The sequence below is a fragment of the Cibotium barometz genome, chromosome 14, assembly GCF_041138505.1.
Source record: "Cibotium barometz isolate CiBa-2024 chromosome 14, ASM4113850v1, whole genome shotgun sequence".
NCBI classification, from domain to species: domain Eukaryota; kingdom Viridiplantae; phylum Streptophyta; class Polypodiopsida; order Cyatheales; family Cibotiaceae; genus Cibotium; species Cibotium barometz.
In genome coordinates, this window is record NC_141059.1 from 2,235,390 (window position 1) to 2,258,437 (window position 23,048).

General features: G+C 37.2%; 1 protein-coding gene across 1 annotated transcript; it reads right to left on the minus strand.

Annotated features, from left to right (window-relative positions):
• Positions 1 to 1,456: 1,456 nt before the first annotated feature.
• On the minus strand, positions 1,457 to 23,048 carry LOC147631552 (uncharacterized). The gene is made up of 3 exons (XM_086808943.1): positions 22,683 to 23,048; positions 22,264 to 22,648; positions 1,457 to 1,509 (listed from the first exon to the last, which is right to left on the minus strand). The coding sequence occupies exons 1-3, from the start codon at positions 23,046 to 23,048 to the stop codon at positions 1,457 to 1,459; spliced, it is 804 nt and encodes a 267-aa protein (XP_086665069.1).

Genomic DNA, 23,048 nt, shown 5'->3' on the forward strand with positions numbered 1-23,048 from the left:
GTAGAGTCCTGAACCCTTCCTTGGCCCCTAGATCTTCCACTCTGCCTCGATGCAAATTCATCAAGATACACAATTTCCTGCAAAATAAAATTGATGTCAACATCGATCATGTAATGCAAGGGAGAGGATGATTTTTTTTAGAATAGCCCCAAATTTGATATTTAGGCATGTAGACCCCACATGTATGATCCCATGTCCATCAGAGGCTCGGAAGTGCACTGTCTGAAGGCTGGTGTGGGAAGCCTTGATTTTTGCAGATTTAGGGCTTCCCATGCAAGCCTTCGGAGAGTACACTTCCCAGCCTCTGATGGTGGGCATGGGATCATACATGTAGGGTCTACATGGCCTAGAGGCCCTAAATATCAAATTTGGGTAGCAATTGGTAAAAGGAGATACCTTTTCTACTTCGTCCATCTCCTTCTGCAAGGGTGCACCCAGATCTGCTCTTAGAATGGGTCTGCCATCGTTCAGCTGGACCACACGTATCGCATGCTATGGTCGAGGTCTGAAGCATTCATTCTGCAAGCGCTCGAACTCTTCATCTGTGATCTCATATTGAGGAGTTGCATCCTCAATCTGTTTCTGGATGGCAATGATAGCAGAGATATCATCTACGCTACTTTCATCATATCGCCCTATCTCATCAACCTGTTGGTAGGGCTTCTTGTGGTTCAAAGTCAAGGAAATCATCACTGGCATCTCGCACAAGTATACTATATATAGTTCCTCCTCCCTCAAGTCCAGCTCTGTTCACTGCCTTCTTGTGGTTGGATCCACTCTCATTAGGGGAAGGTTGAGGTCTATAGGGGCCCTTTAAGCTGCCATATTATGATTTTAATGACTTTTTGTTAAAACGTTAAGTTTCTTTGACTTTAGATACCTTCTTGTTCTTCAAACGGCTAGAAGTTTGAATTTCAAAGTTTCCCGCCAAAATTGAATTTGAAATCGAGCGAGCAAAACTATATCATGTGACATATCTATGGAAAGAGCTCGACGAGTAGATTCTGGATCTATAATCTCCGACAAATTTTGAGCTCATATGTAGAAGTTATGGACGTCCAAAATTTCAAAAACGTTCCCCCCCCCACTTTTTAGAAATGAAAAGTACAAAAAGGCATCTTCTAGAGAATCTTTTGACCACCTTTAATCACCCAACATTTTTGTATACATGGCATCACACGATTGGCTCTTTTTCTTAATAACCTTTTAATCACATGGCATCTTAAAGGGCCCCTATAGACCTCAACCTTCCCCTAATGTCATGCTGAAGAGGAACTCCAAAGGAATCCAACTCAAGGTGGAGTTTGGGATAGAGTAGGTGAAGTCATCTATTGCATCGCAAAATGCAGCTAGCACGGTGGAGTTTGGGTTTAAGGTGGAGATGATGGCCTTGAGGTCTAAAGTCTTGCAAAACCTAGGGTAGATCTGGTCCCCAAGGTGAGCATAGCAAGTGCTGCTAATCCACGCAGGCGCAAGCAGGGAGGCGGCCATGATGGGTAGTGGGGAGACCTAGCACACAAAAAGAGAGCCAGAGAATAGATAGTATAAATGAGTTTGATCTATAACTTATACTCATATTTATACTTACACTTAAATTTATAATATTTATAATAAGTTTATACTTGTGTTTATTATATACTTACAAATATCTATAAACTTATATTTATTTTTATACCTTATGTTTATACTTGATAATCCAATTCTAGGATTGACAAGAGCTACTGCCATTATCTTACATCAAGGAGTCATGGTAGATACACCAAAGGGTCATACATTCAAGATATGAAGCAATAGTGTCCAAAGCTACAACTTGGACGGGCGCCCATAATGGTGTGACGGAGTATTTATGGCAATTCCCGCTTCAAGAGCGTGTGGTAGCAAGTTAGGATGAAGTCCTAAGTCATGTACTTCATGGATATATCATGAGAGTAGTCATTGTGATAGCATTAGGTCTCTTATGAGCCTAATGATAGTAGTCATTGTGATAGCATTAGGTCTCTTATGAGCCTAAAGTGCCCGGCCAGCCATAGTTTAAGTGAGTGGGTGTGAACACTTATGGCCATGTATATTAGTGAATTTCTCTCATAATACAACATACTCTCCCATTGTACAATTGAGTCTTGATCTTGCTAATCCTCTTGCTAATCTCTCTCCCTAATGCATGCTACTGAGTGTGTGTGAGTGAAGTGAGGTGAGAGGAGGGACGAGGACCTGTAGTGCAACGCGGCGGTGTGACAATGCTCACGGGAGACATGGTGGAATTGCTTCTCAAGGAGTCGTAGAGGTTGGAGACCTCAAGGGTTATAAGCTCGGCTAGTGGAAAGATCCTCAACGACAGCAGGTAATCTCTTTTTGGATGTGTTTCAAGGAGGGTTAGGGTGAGCCATAACATTTTTGGCGCCGGGGAGCCATCCCTTGGCTTTTTCCATCGTTTTGCCTCTAATCTACGTATAACCCATAGCCCATTATCTTGATTAATGGTTTCCCATGAAAAAGATGTGGATTTGATGGTGATTTGTGTGAGATTTAGTGTAGAATAGCTCTTTTTTTTTGTTTTTGAAAAGAATGCTTTTTGCTTAATTTTTAGACTAATTTATTATTTTTGTTGTTGTTTTGGTGGTTTTTCATGTTCTTAGGGCTTGCACATAGTTTGTATTTGGCTTAGTTTGTATCCATTGCATCAAACAATGCAATAGAATGCAATTCTTAGTGAATGTTAGCTCTCTTTAGTTTAAGCATAGATCTAAGATCATTAATTTGCATTTAATTGTGTGTTTTTTGTTGAAATTGTTTGGATTAGAGTGTTAGCACGCATTAGGAGTAACTTAATATTTTAAAAAATTTCTTAAAACCATAAAAAAATCTTGAATTTGACTAATTTCTCTTAATGGACTGGCTTTTATCATTAAGGATGATTAATCTTGTTCAAGAGGTAAAAAAATTAGAAAATATGTTAATTGGGGTCTAAATGGATCATATGAGTAGTGAAAATTGGGAGTTTTAAGTGTTTTGAGAGCATCTAGATGTATCAAAACACTTAATCACATCAATTTTTTGATCAATTGGAGAAATTTGACTCTCTTTGCTTAATTTTACCTTAAAAGAGGAGACTATGATTAAGAACCTAATTAATCTCCTATTTTAGATTAATTTACACAATTGTTGATGCACAAAGATTAGCATTTCCTTGCTCTATCCAATGATGTGCTCAATTGTGTGAATTAATTAGGGATTAATCGTTAATTAAAGTCCTTGATTAGTGTAAAAGAGAAAAAGATTAGTGAAAGGATTAATCTTGGATTAATTCTTAATCACTTTTTTACATAACTTATTGATACTAATGAGCATTCAATGAGTAGATGCTCATGAGTTGTCAATTTGTCCATTTTGGGAGTCATTTATGAAGGGTGTAAGGGGTATCATTAAAAGGTTGACTTTTTTTATTCCCATTTATTTTTTTGGAAAAATGCCAAAATCCCTTTTCTTTTAAATTAAAAAAATATTCCCCCCTAAAAAGGGAAGTTTGTATTTCTCACTAGACTCCAAAAAGAAAAAACAGTCGTGAAAGGCAATTTCGACGAAAATTTTCGGCGTGAAAGACAATTCCGACGAAAATTCCCACCGTGAAATCCGGCAACAAATTTTGACCGTGAAAGACAAATCCGGTGAAAAATTTTGACCGTAAAAGACAAATCCGGTGAAAATTTTCGGCTATGAAAGGTAATTCCTATGAAAATTTTTGGCCCGTGATGAAAGACAAATCCAAAATTTCTGGCCGTGAAAGACAAATCCAGCGAAAAATTCCGACCGTGAAAGACAAATGCGATGAAAAATTCCGGTCGTGAAAGACAAATGCGGTGAAAAATTTTGGCCGTGAGACAATTCCGGCCATAAAAGGTAATTTCGGCGAAAATTTCCGGCCGTGAAAGACAATTCTGGCAAAAATTTCCGGCTGTGAAAGACAATTTTGGCGAAAATTTTCGGCCGTGAAAGGCAATTTCGACGAAAATTTCCGGCAAAAAAAAACTTTGGAAATTACTCCTGTTTGGAGGCCCGTATCTCCTAAATCGTATATCTGATGAAGACACTCTAGGGCTGATCGAAAAGCTGACATTGAGCTCTTCGACTTTGGACTCAGTCTTTCGAAGTCAAAATTGACCATTTTGGCCTCCGACCAGAAACTTCAAAATTTGACTCGAAAATCGAGGCAAAAAACAGCCCAAAAACCACGAAAAATTGTAAAAAATTAGCGCGAAAAGATGCCATATTCTGGCTAATTTTTGAGGGTCTAAATAACAAAATCACGGACGACTCTCAGGGAAACAAAGTTGTAGTACTCCAAAAATACTACAACTCCCTCATGTAGAGTTTTTCAAAATTCCTTTTGGAACACCCTCAAAAACATGATGCGAAACACGGGAAAAATTCTTGGGAAATTTTTTTGTCTTGAGACAGTGATGGAAAAAAGGTTTTAGGACGTCCTCTTCCATATCGGAAGTTCCTAGCATACGCTTTTTTTGGGAAAAATATCTCAGGTCATTCACGTGCGTATAGCGCGTAAGCTAATTAGGGCAAACGGACACCTGTTTGATCCAACGAAGAGTATGCCAAGCCTCTTGAGACGGGCTGTGGGAAAGTATAAAAAGCAAAAAAAAAAAAGAAACTGTAATTGCTCAGTAAGGAGCATTTAGGCACTCTGACATGGCCACGATAGAGGGAGTACCAGGGATCACACAAGGACTAAACCCAATGGCTTTGAGATCTATGCCACCAATTTACCTCCCCATGCCATTGGCCATGCCTATAAAACAAGCATGTCATCAAGTTTTACACCCCTTATGACTTTGATTCCACCGGGCTTTGGTCCCTTGCCTAACATTCCCGCAAATCCTATAAGTACCAACCCTTTCCTGGATGCCCACACCTTGGACATACTGACTAGTCTAGGAAGGGGGGTGGCCCAAGGAATCACTGAGTATTTTCCAACAAGAGCACTCACACAGCCTCAGTGATTCATACAGAAATACAAATTTTCAAAACTATGGGCAAATATGATGGAATAACAGACTCTGTTCAATTCATTCAAATGTTTGAACAAAGATGTGAAGCCTTTGGAAATCCCAACTCCCCCACTAAGGTACATGCGTTGAACTTATGCAAGAAACGCTAGTCGATGGTACATCGCATTGATGCCGAGATCCAGACCAACTTCAAAACCTTGAAATCAGCCTTTATACATGGCTTTTCCAAACAAGGTGATTGATGGAGTGCAGTAACAGAGCTCTATTCAATTGAGAGTCAACCCAATGAATCCATTAGAGATTTTATCCTTCGGATAAAGCTCTTAGACTCACATTGTGGAGTCATGGGGTAAAAATTAAATGATGTTCAATTGAGGAGATGTTTCATGATGGGCTTGAAGAATAACCGCTTACACAACTTGATCATTGTATCCAATCCAAAAACATTCGATCAATGTTGCAAAGAAGCAATATGTTTAGATGACAACATGCTAGAAGATGAGCATGCTATGAGGTGTTCCTCATCTAAACCAAGTTAAGCAATGGCAAAAGAAAGATCGATCTCGGAATTAACATTCCCTGAATTTTATGTGTCCTTGCTTTGAAACATTACAGTAGACATCTATAAGATAGGATAAAAACCTTCAAAACCAGACATCCTTAATGCCTCTAAAAGTGAGGAGTGAAATGCCTCTAAAAGTGAGGAGTGAAATGCCTTGTGTTGAATGCAATCAGTTGTACGACCATCCCAATCCTCATTGTGCATATAAGGTACCTATTCTTCTATACTGCATATATTGTAAAACCTTTGACCATGATACTAAAAAGTGTCCCACTTCATCCACAATGGACTCAAGACCTCCATCTCCCGTGCACCAAACAAAAACAGTCCAAAGGGTAGAAACTGCTCACAGGAAGCAGTTAATCAGACACTTCAGTGTTTCTATTGTCGTGGACCTCACAAGGTGGCAGACTGCACAGTTTGGAATACTTTCATGCCCATATTCACTGACACCTTACAACCAATGTGTGAACGATGTGGCATTGATCACATGTTCCAAGATTGTCCAAGACGAGTTGCTTCAATGCAACTTGTCTCACAAAATACAACTCTTAACATCTTAAGTATACAAAATGTGTAATTGTCCACGGTGCCCTTGACTTACAAGACAAGGCACGAGAAACAATAAAAAAGAATGTAAAAGACAACACCTCAACATGGGTAGAAGAACATGCTTCAAAAGAGAACCTAAAAGAAGGGGCAAAACCTTCTAAAACCAAGAAAGACAAGGGACAAAAAACTATCGAAACCAAGGTCGAGTTAAAAGACAAGGAAAAGGAGTATGTAGAAGAGGACATAAACCCAAAAGGGGGTATAAACACAAAAGAGCCAAAAGCTATACATGATGCAGAAGCATCCACCTTAAAGGCCACCACACAAACCTCAACGTCCATATGTATGACACAGGATACAAAAAAACCAAAAGAAAATTCGATCGCGTCACATGGGTAAACATAATGAAAAATTGACAAACCAAAGAAAGTCAGAAAATGAAATAGTTTAAAGTGAGGATGAAACAAGTTCTTACTCTTCGCTCAGTGCACCACATAGACCAATCAAGAAACTAGAGCCCACCCAACCACCCCAAATGGATAATAATGATCACATGACATGTGCGGAATGCAAAAAGCAAGCTCAGGAGAGCATGCTTAGCTTGGTTGAATGTCTTACAGGGTCACCGGTTGTGATTGAGCCTCATATTGCCAATCTTAAAACAGCAACCAAAATACGAAGCCTAGATGAGTATCGCTTCCCTTTTCAAGAGGAAGACATACTCTCTACACAGAAGACTCATTTGAGACAAATTGTAGGAACTATACGCTTGAGAAAGCATGTGAGGAATTTGATAAATCCCTTACAAGATTAAAACAGTCTCTCAAAACCTCATTTGGAGGAAGGCTCTTCTCTCAAGATAAACCCAGCATCACATCAACTCTTGCACCTTTAAGGGCTTAACCTCATTTATACCAAGACATAAAGAACTCCATAAAATAGGACTATGAGGATTCACAAGTTTCCAAACAGACCTCATTAAGAATTATCAGAGAGCCAAGTGTGCCAGTGTACGCATTGGGTACTCTTGAAAAAGCTGAAAGCCAAATAGAGGATGAAAGTGAATATGAAATAGACACAGGATCTGAAACTGAAACAATAACCAAAACACCCATGGTTCCTTTGGAAGATTCTATCATGGTATGGTTGGATTTTCCTACAGGCAATGATGTTCAGCGCAAACGCGCATTGATTAGCCTTTGAGCTAGTCGAACATCATGATAATAGACACTTGGGTATCATTGGGATAACCTAAACTCATCCCTACTACAAGAAATAGTCTTGCAACAAGAGGAGCCAATGGACAAAACATTGAAGTTCCAAGTTACTTTATATACACTACTCAAACAATCGATGGTGGCCATATAGAATTTACATTTCATGTTACCCCTAGATTCCCTTGAGTATGATGTCACCATTGGTGGACCTTGGATTAGTGAATCGTTGTATTCACTAGATGAATCCATGCAAACAGTCACCTTGAACACTCTTGCGGGCAATGTGCAATTGCTAAACCTTGCAATCAAGAGCTGGAACTTCCAACATATCTTATTGAAAAGATTCCTAGGATTCTGGTTGTCTTAGAAATTGCGAATAAAATCACCACAGCTCAAGCACAGCTTTATCCAACACGAGAACACAATCTTAAGACCCTCAAGCTATGGGATTTTTTAGATCAACCAACACTCATGACACATCCTGAAAGGATTACCTTTACACAAGACTTGAACATGCCATGTTTGGGGTACTTTGAGCATACAATGTATATTGAAACTAACCCCATTACTTGCAAGTTTTTTGTGGTTGAGTATGTGTTGGAAGCAGATTTAATCTTGGGGCATAAATGGATTGTTGCTGCCCAAGCACCACTGTGCTTTGCTAGCAATAGAGTCATCATGATGGTGGTCAACAACAAGAAGTTGACAATACCATACTGTGAGGAAGATGATCCAACTTTAATAAATTTCTATGATGCTGAACACAAACGGATACAAGCCTCTTCCACAAAAGCCCCTCTACACAAGGACCTACCATCTGCATCAACAACCAACTCCACTAAAACCTACCAACCTACCATCTGCATCAACAACCAACTCCAATAAAACCTCTACTCCTTCAACCCCATCCTCACCTAGGAAGTTCAATGCCAAAACCTTGCAATCAACATCTATTCCTGAAGAAGTTCCCAGAGCCCAACCATCTATCTCAAATAGAGAACTCAAAGGAAAGGCCCTGGATCCTATCCATATTCATTGAAAAACCTCATCAAAGGAGACAACAACCATTTTCTCAGCACTAGCCAAAGTCAAGGAGGGCCCTAAACCTTTCATCCATACTCATGCATTGGAGAATATTTTCACCAAAACCTCACCACCATCAACAACTTCCAGGTGCATCTCTAGATGGGGGGGCCATGGTGGGCAAAATCCTGGTCAATGGTACAACCCATCACCTAGAATTTTCCTTCAAATTACAAACCTCTCCAAACGACACCACCATCTTCACAAATCAATGATCTTCAATCCTTACTGAAGATATCTATATTAGCCTCGCAAGTCGACGTAATTCTTTCAATCCTCACCAACAAGTGGCTACTTCAACACAGAGCAGTTCAATAAGAGTCTATATGACTCAATTCTTGTACTTCATGTAAATCTGCTTCATTAGAGCACTTAAATACATAAAAAAGCACATGGACAAAAGAATACAGGATTAGGTCCTACTCAACAACATTTGATAAGAATTTTGCCACACAAAGGGACATCATCACAAGCCAATTACTTCAAAGGATGAATGTCATTTCAATGAATCAAATGAGGAAGTGAGAATCACTATCTCGTTTTGATGATTAAGTCTACGTTCCTCCGGATCCTTCTCTCTCTTCTCTGCCATTATCAAATTTCTTAGTGTCTCCACTAACAAAAATCATATGTAACCTTGCCGATGATTGCTAAAAACAAATTAAGCCCAAAAAAAAGGGGACTCACACAAATGTAAAAATGCAATCATTCACAAAAAAACACCCCACCCCCACCCCGTTAAAAATTCCAAATAAACCACTTACCTCTTTTTTAATTAACTAGATTTTCTTATTTCTTTCGAAGGAACAAAGACCATTGAACGTCATCAAACATCAAAGCCATCGACAAAGCTTGTTCATTCTCCGTGCAAAAAGGTCTTCAACGTGATCACGAGGACATGATCGCCATTAGGAAGGGGGAGTTGTTAATCCAATTCTAGGATTAACAAGAGCTATCGCCATTATTTTACATCAAGGAGTCATGGTAGATACACCAAAGGGTTATACATTCAAGATATGAAGCAACAGTGTCCAAAGCTACAACTTGGACGGGTGCCCGTTGGTGTGATAGAGTATTTATGACAATTTTTGCTGACAATTTTTGCTTCAAGAGCATGTGGCAGGTTAGGATGAAGTCCTAAGTGATGTACTTCATGGATATATTATGAGAGTAGTCATTGTAATAGAATTAGAATTACAACATACTCTCCCATTGTGCAATTGAGTCTTGCTCTTGCTAATATTCTTGCTAATCTCTCTCCCTAATGCATGCTAGTGAGTGTGTGTGAGTGAAGTGAGGTGAGAGGATGGACGAGGACCCGTAGTGCAACACGACGGTGTGACAACGCTCATGGGAGACACAGTGGAATTGCTTCTCAAGGAGTTGTAGAGCTTGGAGACCTCAAGGGTTACAAGCTCGTCCATTAGAAAGATCCTCACGTGACAGTTGTTTGCGGTTCACCAGGTAATCTCTTTTTGGATGTGTTTCAAGGAGGGTTAGGGTGAGCCATAATAATACTCTAGTAAATAAAGGACACTTCATTAAAATATAATAAATAATAAATCATACTTCTATTTCTTGTTAGATTATATTATTATTACTATTATATTTTATTATTCACATAGTTACTGATAATATTATTTACACTTAAACATATACTTAAAGTTATATTTATTTTTAAACTTATATTTAGAGACTTAAAAATTAATGACACTTCATTAAAATATAACAAATCATAAAAATATATTTATATTTCTAGCATAATTAAGCATATTATTATTTTCACTTAAATATATACTTATATTTATATTTACGTTTATACTTATACTTATCATTATTTTCTTATATATTAAAGGGTTTGAAACACAGTAGACTTAAAAAACCACAACACTTTATGAAAATGAAGAAAAGTAAATTTACAACACTTTTAGAGAAACAACTTCTTATATTCACTTGGAAGAATAAGAATTACATTGACTCCACAATCTCAAGGATGTGTGGAGCAACACACTGGTTGCATGTTTTGCAATGTTCACTTCGACTCCCAACCTTCCTACCATCCAACTTAAAATATAAATTACAAGGGGAATTATTGGACATAAGTTGGATTTCCTGGCTCAAAAAACTAAGGGGCCAATGAATCTCTACATTAACACTAAAAGGGTCATGACCCTCCCAAAGAATAACCACATCAATGAGTGCTGAATGCATGCCATCTCGCATGTCTTGGTCTAAGACGAGCCACTCCCCTCGTAGAAGTCGCCACCTCCTATACTTGAAGCGAATGCACAAAGTTTGTCTTGCAACAACGAAGTACCTGTCTCATAAAAAACAAACAAAAACTAACATAAAAACATAAAATCAACAATCAACAATCAACAATGAACAATCAACAATCAATGTCTTCCAATGAAGTACTTATGAATAAAAACCATCAACAATCAACATAAGTGCAATCTTACCTAAATGTAATATCTGACATAGTAATTCTGCACTCAATGATATCATTGTGGTGAGTTCTCTTGAGATGCCATGACTCACCCAGTAACTGAGTCATCCAATCCTCAGATGGGCACTTGCATTGATAAGTAATCTTAGTTTTCTGCACTACTTCACAAGATCCAAACAAATGTGCAAATAAACCAAATGGTACAAACCAACTTAGATGCACATCTCTAGAGCTTGTGGATGGTTTCATGGCAGCATGAACATTAGTTTTTATCTTTACCCTACATGCTTCTAACATGTCTAAGCTAGGGTTATACCATTCCTGGCTAGACAACGGTGGTAGTGGAATATACTCCAAACTATGTCTCTCCACATCATATAGTGAATCATAAAAGTAAACATTCTGAGATGCCAATTTGCTTGCACTCTTATTGTCATAGATCAAGCCACCTATCTCTGCATGTAAAACATTTAGCTTTCGACTTAAACATTCCACATGCCGTTCATGTAGAGTGGATGGATATAAAGCTGCAAGCAACAAACATGCTTGTATTATTAAAACTCTATCTAATACCCATGGAATCAAAGCACAAGAATGCAAAGCATGAGATATAAACTTACTGTTAGGCTTATGTCTTTCACTGAAGTTATCATGATGCACTCAAATCTCTTTGTGCATATAAACATGTTGAATGAAAGCCTTTGTTATTGTACTCATACCAATGATACCATTTGTGCGTCTCCTGAACTCTATGATTCTACCTTTTTCATTGCTTGTTATTGTACTCATACCATTTGTGCGTCTCCTGAACTCTATGATTCTACCTTTCCATTTCTTGTTGGGGTCTATGACATCTTTGAGCTTGACCTTGAAATTTCCATGAGTATTTGGTTGCATTAAAATCCAATTTAACTTACTGTACTGATCAGGGATCCAGTTATCTTTATCATCTCTCTTATTAAACACCTCAACTATGTGATATTACTAATATTCTTCCTCCTTTGAAGACATATAAATTAATAAAGCTAGATTACATGATTAATAAATATATATGTTATATTGTAAGCAACAAATAAAGATTAAAACAACAAGAAATAAACAACAACTTAGTGCTTTGATTTACACAACCTTGTTGCTCCTATGAAAATAAACATAAACATAAACACATTAAGACAAAACATTAACAAACCCTAAACCTATGATCATTACTCAAGATAAAACATAGACAAACCCTAAACCTATGATCATTATATTACTGTGCCGAGAAGATTATAATCAACAAATAAAGATAAAAACAACAAGAAATAAATAGCAACTTACTGCTCACAACCTTGTTGCTCCAGTGAAAATAAATAGCAACATATCAAGAGAAAACATAAACAAATCCTAAACCTATGATCATTACTGTGGTATTTTATGCCACTTCAAATCAATACCATGCAAAGAAGATTGAAAGCAACAAATAAGATTAAAACAACAAGAAATAAACAGCAGCTTACTGCTTTGATTTACACAATCTTGTTGCTCACAACCTTGCTCCTGAGAAAATAAACAGCAACACATCAAGACAAAACATAAACAAATCCTAAACCTATGATCATTACTCACATCAAGACAAAACATAGACAAATCCTAAATATATGATATTTACTCACAAGAACTTGATGCTACTTCACATCAAGATAGCTATCTATGGTGCAGAGAAGAGAAAGTTCATGTGAGGAAACGGGCATAACTCATAGACGTTTTGTCCAAATGAGATGAAATTTTAGGAGGAGAGAGCTATGGTGGAGAACAACATGCCTGTAAATTTTTGTGAAGAAAGAACCAGAGTTGTAGAAGATATGAAGAAATTGAATTCCGCCAAAAAGGGGGAAAATGAAAGGGTAGTGAAATGCAAAAGGAGGGAAAGCAAACTTCCATGTGCTGACCACAAGGTACATTTGACATGAAAGATATGGAATCTGACATGAAATCTGACATTTCTCTATTTTTTTAAGATATGGGCTCTAATATTTTATTGTCTTAAGAGATTTGGGCAAAGATATGACAAAAAGATCTATGTTACATGGATCTAGAATCCCAGCTCTCTCATTGGTCAGGCCAATCTTTTTTTATTCACTCCGTAAGGGGCAAAATGGAGAGTCCATAATTCTCCTAATATGATAATGTGCGTGGCACCTTCTGTATTGTACCAAAGTTTGGCTCCATGTGAGTGATTCATGGTGTGCACCATTTCTTACTTACAAGCTAGTCCCATGGTTGTGGAAGTACCTAAAAGCATTGGATAGAAGATATTTTGTTGGGAGAGGTGATGTCTTTGGTGAATGTGGCAATGCACAAGATTTTTAGGTTATCACACTTATTGAAGAACATGCTAAGAGAAATTTGAACTATTGTGGGGGTGTTGTGGTAGGCCCTGTAGCTCCCAAGATTGAGGATGATAATGTGCCTGGCACCTTCTGTATTGTACCAAATTTTGGCTCCATGAGTGATTCATGGTGTGCACCATTTCTTACTTGCCCCCCCATGGTTGTGGAAGTACCTAAAAGCATTGGATAGAAGATATTTTGTTGGGAGAGGTGATGTCTTTGGTGAATGTCGCAATGCAAAAGATTTGTAGGTTATCACACTTATTGAAGAACATGCTAAGAGAAATTTGAACTATTGTGGGGGTGTTGTGGTAGGCCATGTAGCTCCCAAGACTGAGGATGACATGCGGATGGCACACGATGACACCTGCGGGGATGCTCAAGAAGAGAAAGAGGCAACCAAGGTGGTATGGGATACACCTTTCTACAAACGGCCAAGGATCTCACAAAGAAATTAGGGCTTCTATGTGGCTGTGTTTTGTTGGCAATTGTACTGTGGTGTAACATTTTGATGTAATGTAACATATTCTCATCTCCTCTATAATGGACAATGTCATGTAGAGAGTGTACTGTAATGGACATGTGCAAAGATATATAATGCAAATATTTTTTTGTGTTAATAGCTATACTGGCTATGTTATGACTTGTTCAAAATTGATAATAAATTGCTAATAGCTGTGTATAGGTGGGTTGATAAGTACTTTTGATTGACAATATTTGTTCACCAATTGATTGAAACTTTTGTGAATGCTAGATTGAAGCCAAAATGTAAAATATATTTAATAACCAAAGATACCATTGCATGTTGTTGTATACAGATTCAAAGAGCTTGTTTGAGATCATATACAATCCCTTGGCACCTTGAACAGGTGTCATAGGAATTTTAATACATCTAACAAGATGGGAATATATGTCGACCATAGGCTTTGTACTCAACATCTTGTAACAAGATTCACCTAGCTTCTTATAAAAGAGTCCCTTAAAAATGTAGGACCCTACTTCAATTTCATTACCCCAACTATCCTCCTCATCTACTCTAAGTTTCTCCTTTGTACTTGTGCACTTGATCAAGTAGGAGTCCACACCTTCTTCATTGCCCTCCTCAGCATTGATAGCAAAGTTATCTCCTCCTTGGAGTTCTTCGCTTAGTGCTTCATAATGCCCTTCATATGTAGGCTCATCAAATTCTTCATAATTGTTTCCACTGTCAATGGAGCTATCTTATGATAGTTCCAGCTTGTCACATGTGTTTTGTGACTACATCTTCTCCATTGATCGTGCATGCATGCACAACAAGACATTTGTCTATATGAAAGTGCAGAGCCATCTTGTTTTGAGTAGCCAGGAATACAATATGCAATGAGCGTGCCTTAGGGGAACCTTAACAGTCCCATCGAATCTCTCGATTCACATCTCCCACCTTGACCTCCCAAAATATACATTCTAAGTGCCTCTGCTTAAAAGGGTAGCATGCAATGGATCCATTGGATAAGTGTTGAACAAAGAAATTGCATAACATTTGTTACACATTTCAACTCAGCTCCATTGTCCTTCAATCACTCATGTGTTAAAGCCCTCTTCACAACTTCACCTACCCCATCATGTTCTCCCTTACCATGACCATTACCAAAAAAGTTCCATACCATTATTTTTCCTGTTAACCCATCATATCTCCCAACAAGATAGAAGGGCCTCTTTACCTTGAATTGAGATGCAGCCCCATCAGACTATACCCAATGTTGGTTGACATCCAAGTCTTGTCCTTCAACCATTTCCAATGAAGCATGCAACAATGTTGCACAAAGAGAGTGTCATGCTTTTTATCGTTAGAAATAAAGAAGTGTATTGTCTTTCTCACCTCACCTCCAACATGATAGTAGGTAATGTACACAAAAATGGTGACTTGATTGGAGTACCAATGCATGGATTGGATTTCATTTTGTTCCTTGAAAGAGTAATTTTCAGCGAAGTCCACAATTGAAACAACTACACCATTTGGAAAATGCATAATGCACTCCTTGAACTGTTCAATAGATCAGTGCAACTCATCTCCTTGCATACAAGGTCCTTCCTTTTTTTCTTCTTTCCACCTTCAGAAGTTCCTGTTTCCACATCCTCAAATACTCTCACTATTGCGATGGTTTTTGCATCTTCAAATAGCTCGTGTGGGCAACATTTTAGTTGCTCTGCTCCACACTTTGTACATTCACCCATGAGACATTTTACTGCATGGTAAGTAGAACCATCTTAACAAGGGTACAAGACAGAATCTGTAATCTTTGAAATGCTCTTCATAGTGTGAGAACATTGACATGGTAGTGATGAATCCATGCACACCATGCATGTACATTTGCAAACCCCACCATACATTCCGAAGGCCTGACTACGCATATGATTGATAGCATCCTTCAAAAATGAAATCTGCACATGGTAGATACAACAACATGATAACCTATCCTTGAGTTTTTGGACAAAGTATGGCTTCACTGACTCAAAAGCATGAAGCTAGATTGTGACATTGGGAAAAGCATCCTTGAAACATTGGAAGATCTCAGTCTATAATCCAGAACATAGAAAGCATGTAAGCCACCTATAAACATTAATAACTATTAAGCCACCTATACACTGCTATTAACAGCTATACGCAAGCTATCACAAAGCTATACGCAAGCTATTACAAAGTTATTAAATAGCTATTAAATTGCTACTAGAATCTTGTCTAATGGGTAGCTATCAATAAGCTAGCAAACATCTATTGGGTAGCAGACAATTATTAGACAACTATCAGTAAGCTTTTAGGTAGCTAATAGCTATCTACAACTATTAGTATAGTGACCAGCTAGTAGTCAGATATAAGATAGAAAGCTATTAGATATAATTCTATTAGGTAGCTATCAATAGCTACTATTAGGTAGCTATCAGTAGCTATTAGGTAGCTATCAAATAGCTAATAAACAACTATTAGGTAGCTATCAATGGCTATTAGGTAGCTATCAATAGCTACTATTAGGTAGCTATTACAGAGTAATTAGACAACTATTAAATTGCTACTATAATGTTGTTTAATAGTTATCTATCAATGAGCTAGAAAGCTATTAGATATAATTCTATTAGGCAGCTATCAATAGCTACTATTAGGGAGCTATCAATAGCTACTATTAGGTAGCTATTATAGAGTAATTAGCTACTATCAATAGCTACTATTAGGGAGCTATCAATAGCTACTATTAGGTAGCTACTATTAGGGAGCTATCAATAGCTACTATTAGGTAGCTATCAAATAGCTAATAAACAACTATAAGGTAGCTATTATAGAGTAATTAGACAACTATTAAATTGCTACTATAATGTTGTTTAATAGTTAGCTATCAATGAGCTAGCAAACAGCTATTGGGTGGCTATTAAACAATCATTAGACAACTATGAGTAAGCTATGAAGAGGTTGTGTCTACTAGCTTTTAGGTACCTAATAGCTATCTATAGCTATTAGCAATGACCAACTAGTAGTCAGATATAAGATAGATAGCTACTAGATATAATTCTATTAGGTAGCTATATCAACAACTACTATTAGTTAGCTATCAATAGCTATTAGGTAGCTATCAAAAGCTATTAAAACTAGAAGATATATAGCTATTCGATATCATTCTATGACACATAGAGCTATTAGTAAGCTATTACACTACTATTACACAACTATTAGATATATATAGATGTTAGCTACTATTAGAGGCACAAATATTAATTAGTTACAAAACATCTAATAAATAGCTACTAGGCTATATTATATACAGGTGTTGGATAGCTATCAGGTATAAATTAAGTGCACAACTATAATTGAACTAAGGTTTCTATTAGATTCATATCTACTAAATAGCTACTAGTTAAAATAGCTAGTTATTTATTAGATATCTAAAAGATATACATCTATTAGATAACTATTACATATATGTTAGGTGAGCATGTATTAATCAAGTCTTAGTTAGCTACACACTCTAACTGTTAAGTAGCTATTGTCTATCTATTAACTAGCATAGCTAGTTACCTATTAGATAGGCTTCATATATATACAATTATGAGAAAGCTATTATATACAACTATTGTCTATCTATTAACTAACATAGCTAGTTACCTATTAGATAGTTATATACACCTATTATATACAACTATTGTCTATCTATTGACTAGCAACTAGCATAGCTAGTTACCTATTAGATAGTTACCTATTAGATAGGCTTCATATATATACAACTATGAGAAAGCTATTAGGTCAAATGTAGTTCTTTCACCCAATTATTTTTCAACATATGTCCTTTTTGTTAGGGGACACATGAGCCTCAGTTGTCCAAAAAGTGACCACCAGCTCCTTTACCTCATCAAGTATGCGGCTTCTTGGTTGTTTCCTATGACATGTGGAGAAAGACAACATGGAGTTGTTTCAAGTTCCAGTCAAGATTTTGCTACATAAAAGTTCCTTTTATCAAACGGATAGTAGCTTAGAGACATCAGTGAGTTTAAGGCTAGCTGACTCCTCTGATTCTTTTGAGTTTAAGAGCATCATCATGGTAGACCTTTTGAGGAATAATTCATCCCCAGACTGTGGCTTCCTCAAACTTTGGAGCATGTTGCAAATATTTGCTATGAGCGCTGTTTGAACATTGTTCTGGTGCCTTGGACTTGTATCTTGCACAATGACGGATGAAGGATTAGCTGATTGAAGATGTCTTTCTTAGTGGCCATGTCCATTCCATTTGTTCGCTGATAAAAATACCGCATAATCTGTTTGGAAGTTTTTGCTCTTCTTTTGCCATCAACAGTCTCTACATGGTCTCAGTTTCTTACTTCCTCTCCTTTTCTTTTGTTTCTGGATCTTTGTTTTCTTTTGCGTTGTGCTTCATATTCCCTAATGAAATTACGTTCTTGGGATGGGAGTGCATTAACCTATAACATAAACTTATGTTAGTGGCATTGAGCTTGAAGAAGACAAGTTGGAATCCATCACGAGGGTAACCTATGGTTTGGATTGATTTTTGTTGTGGTGCCTCCTAGATTTCTTGATAGTGGATTGGCGGGTGAGAGTTGGTGGAGAAGATTTAGGGACCCACTTAAGGGTTAATTGTGGCTTTCCTTGATCATGCCTTGTTGGTCGTATAGCCGATTGTTCTTTATGGAGGTAGATGCAGATGTGGAGCTTGAAGATGAAGAACCTTGTGGGTGAAGGGGATGTCAATGTGGAGGAACATTGGATTGTGTCGATGCTGCGGCATTCAAATGCTTGCTACTATTGGTCTAATGCATTTAACGTGGAGGCTCGAGGGGTTCACCTAAAAATATGTAAGTGTAGCACATGAGTTCATCAAGAGGGGCATATTAATTTAAAAAAAGTTACAGAATTACATTTATAGGAGGGGTTTTAAAAACCAATTTTGAAAAAAACCATAATTTTATGAATAAAAAGGGGTCATTAGAGCTTGTGCAATCATGAATTTACTATTGAGATGTTTGATTATGTCATGATGAAATGTTTACACCAACTCAAAAGGGCATTTGAAGTGTGCAATGATGTTTTCATAAAGAAATTTATTCGCTGTCATAGCATATGATTTCCTTGAAGCTCTTGCTTTAGCCCATTTTGTAACATAATCAGTGGTGGTGGTGGGTGCCTATGATCATTAGAGGCAAAAATGTAAAAAAAGGCCCTTTCTTATTTTTTTCATGAAGGAACTGACAAATAACAAGTGGCCACGTGCACAAAAATATGACATTCTTGTCCCCTTTATCTTGGAGGTTTTTGAGCTTATTTTCAAATTCAAAACGGCCATTTTTCTCTAATTTAGCCAAAATACACTAAAAACGAGGTGAAGTAGTCAGTTTCAAGGATGGAATAAATCTCTTTTTGTGTGAGGTCCAAAAAGGCAAGGAGCATTAACTATCCCTTTTTGGCAATTTGAATTCCTCTCACATTACAATACCCGCCATTTCTCTCAAACACTATTTTTGCTATTTTTCTTCTGCTCTTCAAGTTTTAATGGCTTCTTCTCAACACCCTTCCCACACTAGTACTTCTTGTATATTTCATAACATAAAAGAAGATGGGGTTTGAAAGCCATTAACTTTGAATGTCAATGATGGGGTAGCAATGCTTCCATCTTGTAAGGGCTCTCACAGAGTGAAGAGAACTAAATGAACCAACATTAGAAACCATTGGAAAGGCCGCATCACTGTATTCAAGGTGACGAAACATGGATGGTTTGCAAAAGTTCAACATGTTTACATGGCCAAGAATATGTTCTTGAACCCTACAGTGTGACGATCTAAGCATTTACACTCTAAGTTTTGTGATGCAATCTAATATTTTAATATCTATTATTATTGCCTAGCAGATAATACCTATTATTATTGCCTAGCTGATAATATCTATTATTATTGCCTAGCAGATAATAAACATGTAGCTATTTGATTTCCAGATGTGTTTCCCATCAACATGTGTTGAATGGGAGCTTGTGGAGAGGTTAAGTGGCACATGTCAAGCCATTCATAAGGAAATTTTGTATATTCTATATCGTGAACAACCATCATCTTTTTTTCAATAAGAATGGTTTGTTTGTCTACTTTGCACAATATAAAATTCTATCTAGAGCAAGCTCATATGGAGAGCTTGAAGATCTACCCATTCCTCTTTTGAATTCACTCAATTGGGAGATCCTAGATACATAAACAATTTTAAGCTTTAAACCCAAAATTTCAGAGGGCATTCAGAAGGCAATGAAACCAAGAAGGATCTCAAGGAGAAGAAGGACCCCATGGTTTATTCCTCTTCATGGGTTTGTTGCTTGTTTCAGGTCCATGGTGTTGTAAAGAACAAAGACTATGTGGCTGAACAAGATTTGGACTCTCTTTGGAGACATGTGGAAATCAAGGGAAAGCTTTCACCTAGGTGACACTATAAGGTGCAAGGCAAGTCCCAATTCATTGGTCCTCTCAAAATATCCCATCAATCCTTGGTTTTAGGGTATGATTATTGGAGGAGGAGGCAAAGTCTTGGCAGCTAGATCTCCTTGACTACTCCTCTGAAGAAAATTGTCCAGAGTTTGAAAAAGAGATCAAGGTTTTCCCTTTTCATCAAGAGCCTAGACATCTTGCTGTTAATGCTAATTAGACCTTAAAAGACATTAGAGATTCACTTGAGTTTCTTGATTGTACAAACTCTGACTATAGGTTCAAGATCAATGATGATGCCTTTGGAAAGAGGGTTGAAAAATCAACCTCTTGTATCAAATGTATGCTCCCAAATATTGTATCCTTTGAGCCATTATCAATGAGAAGAAATGAAGAGAATTTATGAATAAATACATGTTTTTTTCTCAACTTTAAACATGTATTTATGTGTCTTAAAATTCAAGTGTTATCTTAATTATGTTATTTGATAGAAAATGGTAGAGTGACAAGGTAGCAAAAAGATGTTTTTTTCAAAAATTTTCTTTTCATTACAAAAAGATGTTTTCTATTATCATAAAACAAGATGTTACATTGGGATTAACTCTAATAAGCTCCATAAAATGAAAATATTTTACATTGGGATAAACTAAAAAAGGCTCCATAGGGAGTATGTGTAATGGGCTCCTCAAATAGAAAAAAATCATTGGGCCTCCTCAATTTGTTGGACTGCAGCAGTGGAATTTTGGGCCTCTTCAGGCTCTACAACTGGGGAATTTGTAGGCTCTTCAACATGTGTATCTACAACTTTGGATGTTTGAGTCCCCCCTCCACTTGTCCGTCATCTTTAGTAGATCCAACATTAACTTGCCTTCTGGCACTTGGAGCTTCCCTAGCCTCTAATATATTCTTCTTTCTTCTCTTAGAGGAAGTCGTTTTTGAATCAAAGAACTTGAGAGGTACACCTTTTGTCCTTTGGAGGGTGCTTGGAGGAGGGTTTCTTGGGTAATTTGTAGCTCTGGAAATGACCATGATTTAGGAGAGAATACATGGGATAACCCTTGTTGCTACCTTTCTTCTTTACCTTCTTTGCTTTATGTTTATTTTCTTTTTGTTCTAGAAGTGGGGAATCTGGGTCACATGGGGTAATTTCTTTCTCAAGAATGTAAGAAATGCATTTCTCCTTGACCCACCAAACCCATGACTCAAGATAGTCATGGATCTAGAAATTGTAAAATGTTTTTAAATTAGAAAGTGAAATTAAAGCCAAAATGAAGAGCACAAAGGTACTACAAACTTACAGTCAATGTAGTCATTCTGTATTTCATTTCAATAAATCTCCAAGCATTGGCAATAACTCTCCATCCACAAGATGTGGAGTCTAGCTGAATAGGTACCTATCAAACAAACATTTATTCAATAGTAGAATCATAATGAAACAAAGGAAAGGGGAATACTTTGAAATAATCTAACTTGCTGACTTAAATACTTGGAAGGATTCTCACTTTGGAGATCTTCATATTTTTTTTCCAAATATGCAATGATAGCTTTGCATGAGTTGAAATTTGAAAAAAAGGCATTATTTGACAAAACATTAAAAATTTCAATAAAGAAATGAAAAAATTAATAATAGGACTCACAGTTTGATTTGACCATGACTTCTCCTTAGAGAATTCATGAATATCGCCTGTCTTCCAAGAAGGTCAATCCAAATAAGACTCTAGTGAAACCACTGGAAAGAAAAAAGCATGATAAGAAAAAAATAATAAAAAGCCTTCATTAAAAGCTTGGTAAAGGAAAATGAGCAAACCTTTCATTATAAGGCAATATAATTATATTGCATAATAGCATATCCCAACTTGCTGAAGAAATGCTCCAATTTACTATCAAACTCCTTCAACAAATTGAAACTAACCAGAGGATCTAATACAAACATGTTATGACATTTCCTTTGGCAAATTTGTGATAATGGCTCTGAAAAAAAGAATCATAATCAGGAAACCAAGCTTAAAATCTACCAAAAACACAACTTTGTGAGCAAAAAATTTACCTAGCCCACAAAGGAGAATACAGTCTGCGATTTCAAGACTTTTATCTTTAAGCATGATTTTGTTTTCAGGAGTGATGGTGAGATATTCCTCCTCTCTAGATGTTGACACATTGACAATCATGCAGCCATGAACTCTTCCCATTGCTTGGTGATTCAAGGCCCCAAGCCTTGCTATTTCCTCTTTCAAGATCTCATCTTTTGAAAGAATTGTGCTTTCATGTGCCTCCTGCCTCTCATGCTCTTTCTCAGCCTTTACATCTTTAGCTTTTCTTGTCTCATATAAATGAGTGACATCCTCAACTTGGATAGGCTTCTCCTTGACAAGCCTTGTAGGTGGGATGTTGAGGATATTAAAGGCCTTCATATGAGAAGTTGGGATAGGCTGCAAAAATTTGTCAAATCTATACTGATCCTACTCACCCACAAAAAAAAAAAATCACTAAAGTCACCCTGTGGGCTTGGGAAACTGTAATATAGCTATCATTCAAAAAGTCTATGAGAAAATCCTCAGAGGCCTCTTGTAGACAAGCAATAGCACAAAATTTCCATCTGACAGACTCAAACACCTCTGAGTTCATTTGCCTATAGAGCCTGTCTGAAACTTGCTTTATTAGTCTCATGAAAGGTGCCCTTGGCATGATAAGATTGGTGGCTTTCTGAGCTTTTCTTATCTCCCTAAGATATTTGAGTTGGTAGTGAAGCCTAGACTTGAATTTCTTCTTTTGAATCACAGCTTGATTGCTTGCTACTTTCTTCCCAGTTGGCTTACTTGTTGCAACATTGGGGCCTATGCCAACTCTTTGCAT